Source organism: Monopterus albus, unplaced genomic scaffold, assembly GCF_001952655.1.
Source record: "Monopterus albus unplaced genomic scaffold, M_albus_1.0 scaffold18.1, whole genome shotgun sequence".
Taxonomy (NCBI): Eukaryota; Metazoa; Chordata; class Actinopteri; order Synbranchiformes; family Synbranchidae; genus Monopterus; species Monopterus albus.
In genome coordinates, this window is record NW_018127898.1 from 1,314,523 (window position 1) to 1,316,554 (window position 2,032).

Sequence of the window (2,032 nt, forward strand, 5' to 3'; positions counted from 1 at the left end):
TGAGGATTCACATTAATGACATGAACAGAGTATTTTCCAGAGAAAAGCGTAACGTTACTTTTCTTGTTTTAAGAATGAAGAACAAACTTCGGTATTTTGAGTTTGCCACCTCTGAGACCATCTCTGCCTCTTGTAAGAAGCTGAAGGACTGTCTCGTGATTGAGGTGAATGTCTCTACTACAGTCATGCAGCTGTTTCACCGAAAATTTAATTCACATAATTATTTAATGGTTGTGCGTTTGCTTCCCTTCACTTATCTACAAACAAACCAACCTGTTTGTTGTGCTTCCATCAGTGCTGTGGAAGACCGCTGGACCTGAGCAGCAAGTCACTGGAGGCCATAGCTGTCCTCAACATACCCAGCATTCATGGAGGCTCCAACCTCTGGGGCGAGTCCAAGAAGCCTGATGGTATGACCCCCGATGTGGAGGGCGGTGAGGTTATCACCGACCCTGAGCTTCTTAAAACAATCTCACAGGGTAAGACTGGGATGGTTACACTCCTAAATCACTTTATTTATAGAAACCAAATATTATCAACCATGTCGACTCTAATCTTTCCTTTCATCTGTGTGTGTTTCATAATGCCGCAGACATGAGTGATAAGCGTTTGGAGGTGGTGGGGCTGGAAGGAGTTATAGAGATGGGACAAATCTACACTGGACTAAAGAGTGCCGGGCAGAGACTGGCACAGACCTCTCAAATTACCATCAGGTTGTGTACTTTCACCATCAGTTAGATAACAGCCTAACAGTACAATACGATACAGCCTCATACGACACCACAGTCATATCTCAAATTGAATATTAGAAGTTAAACAGTGTGTGGCTGTTGTTTTGAATTGCATGATATAATCAGGTGCTCTTGTTATTTTATCCTCTTTTTAATTCCATCCGGTTTAAACAGGCACATATACTGTATGTCAAAATGTCCACATACAGTGTAATTACATCTCGCTATCACTCCTCTTTGTGTGCAGGACAACTAAAGCTCTGCCCATGCAAATTGACGGGGAGCCATGGATGCAGCCTCCTTGTACTGTAAGTGGCATTAATAATTCAAATCCAGTACTAATAGTGACGGTGCACACACTGTTTCAGACTCATTAAAGACACTGGTACCAGAAATGCAGTGTGCCACATCTTGAGCTCAGCAATTGATTGTTTTCATGTGTTTATTTTGATTACTATAATCGCAACATTTCCATTAGTGTAACATACTTACCACTAGCTTATAAATTACACTGTGCTTATTAGAAACGTATCCGTTTAAATGAGTATGATGTAAACAATAAAACTGCAGTTCACTCAAAACTTTCATTTATTCTAGATCCACATAACTCACAAGAACCAAGCTAGCATGCTCATGGCTACAACATCCAAATCATCCAGCTTCTTTCATCGCAAGTAGAGTGGGTGGAAATGATGCAGGATTACATGCAGGATAAGTATTTTGAGAATTTTGAGTTTTTTATTATTAAGTATTCATGTGTATGTCTTTTGCACCTAATCCCTGAGAGAATTCTGAATTATTTCAAAGCACAGGCCGCTTGCATTTAGATGGCGACAAGCAAACATTAAGCAGGTTAATGTGGCCAGTCATCAGAAATGTACAGCTCCTTAGCCAAGGATACCTGCAGAAAGGTACAGGGAGGGAGGGAGAGAGAGAGGGCAGACTGACAGACCAAAACTGCAGATTTGCTTACTCAGTCTGAATGCCGCTATTGGGTGCCAATTTAAATGGAATGCATTTGTTTTTTGTTTTTCTAAATAAAATAGCAAAGCATGTTGTGTATCTATTGAACAAGTAATATACAGTATATTTACCTATATATGTAGTTTTTAATGTAGCTGGTGATGAACTGGTTTTATTTTGCCTTCAAAAGCTCAGAGCGGCTCTCCTTGTCCAACAACACTATGCTACCTGTCTGTCATTGTCAGTGTATGTCCAGCTGAAAGAAAACTATACAATGTATTTATTCTTTTTTTATTGTTTCTTAAATAGGTCTTGGTAAAATAATGGCAGGGGCAGGG

The 2,032-nt window shown here is 40.0% G+C and overlaps 1 protein-coding gene across 1 annotated transcript in view; it reads left to right on the forward strand.

The window, feature by feature from the left end:
- Window positions 1-2,009, forward strand: part of dgkab (diacylglycerol kinase, alpha b) — an 11,415-nt gene extending 9,406 nt beyond the window's left edge. Inside the window, exons 20-24 of the mRNA XM_020593216.1 lie at window positions 31-164; window positions 296-479; window positions 593-713; window positions 979-1,039; window positions 1,329-2,009. Coding sequence (XP_020448872.1) covers window positions 31-164; window positions 296-479; window positions 593-713; window positions 979-1,039; window positions 1,329-1,409 — 581 coding nt within the window. The 3' untranslated portion in view covers window positions 1,410-2,009. The remainder of the gene's footprint in view (window positions 1-30; window positions 165-295; window positions 480-592; window positions 714-978; window positions 1,040-1,328) is intronic.
- Window positions 2,010-2,032: the final 23 nt, after the last annotated feature.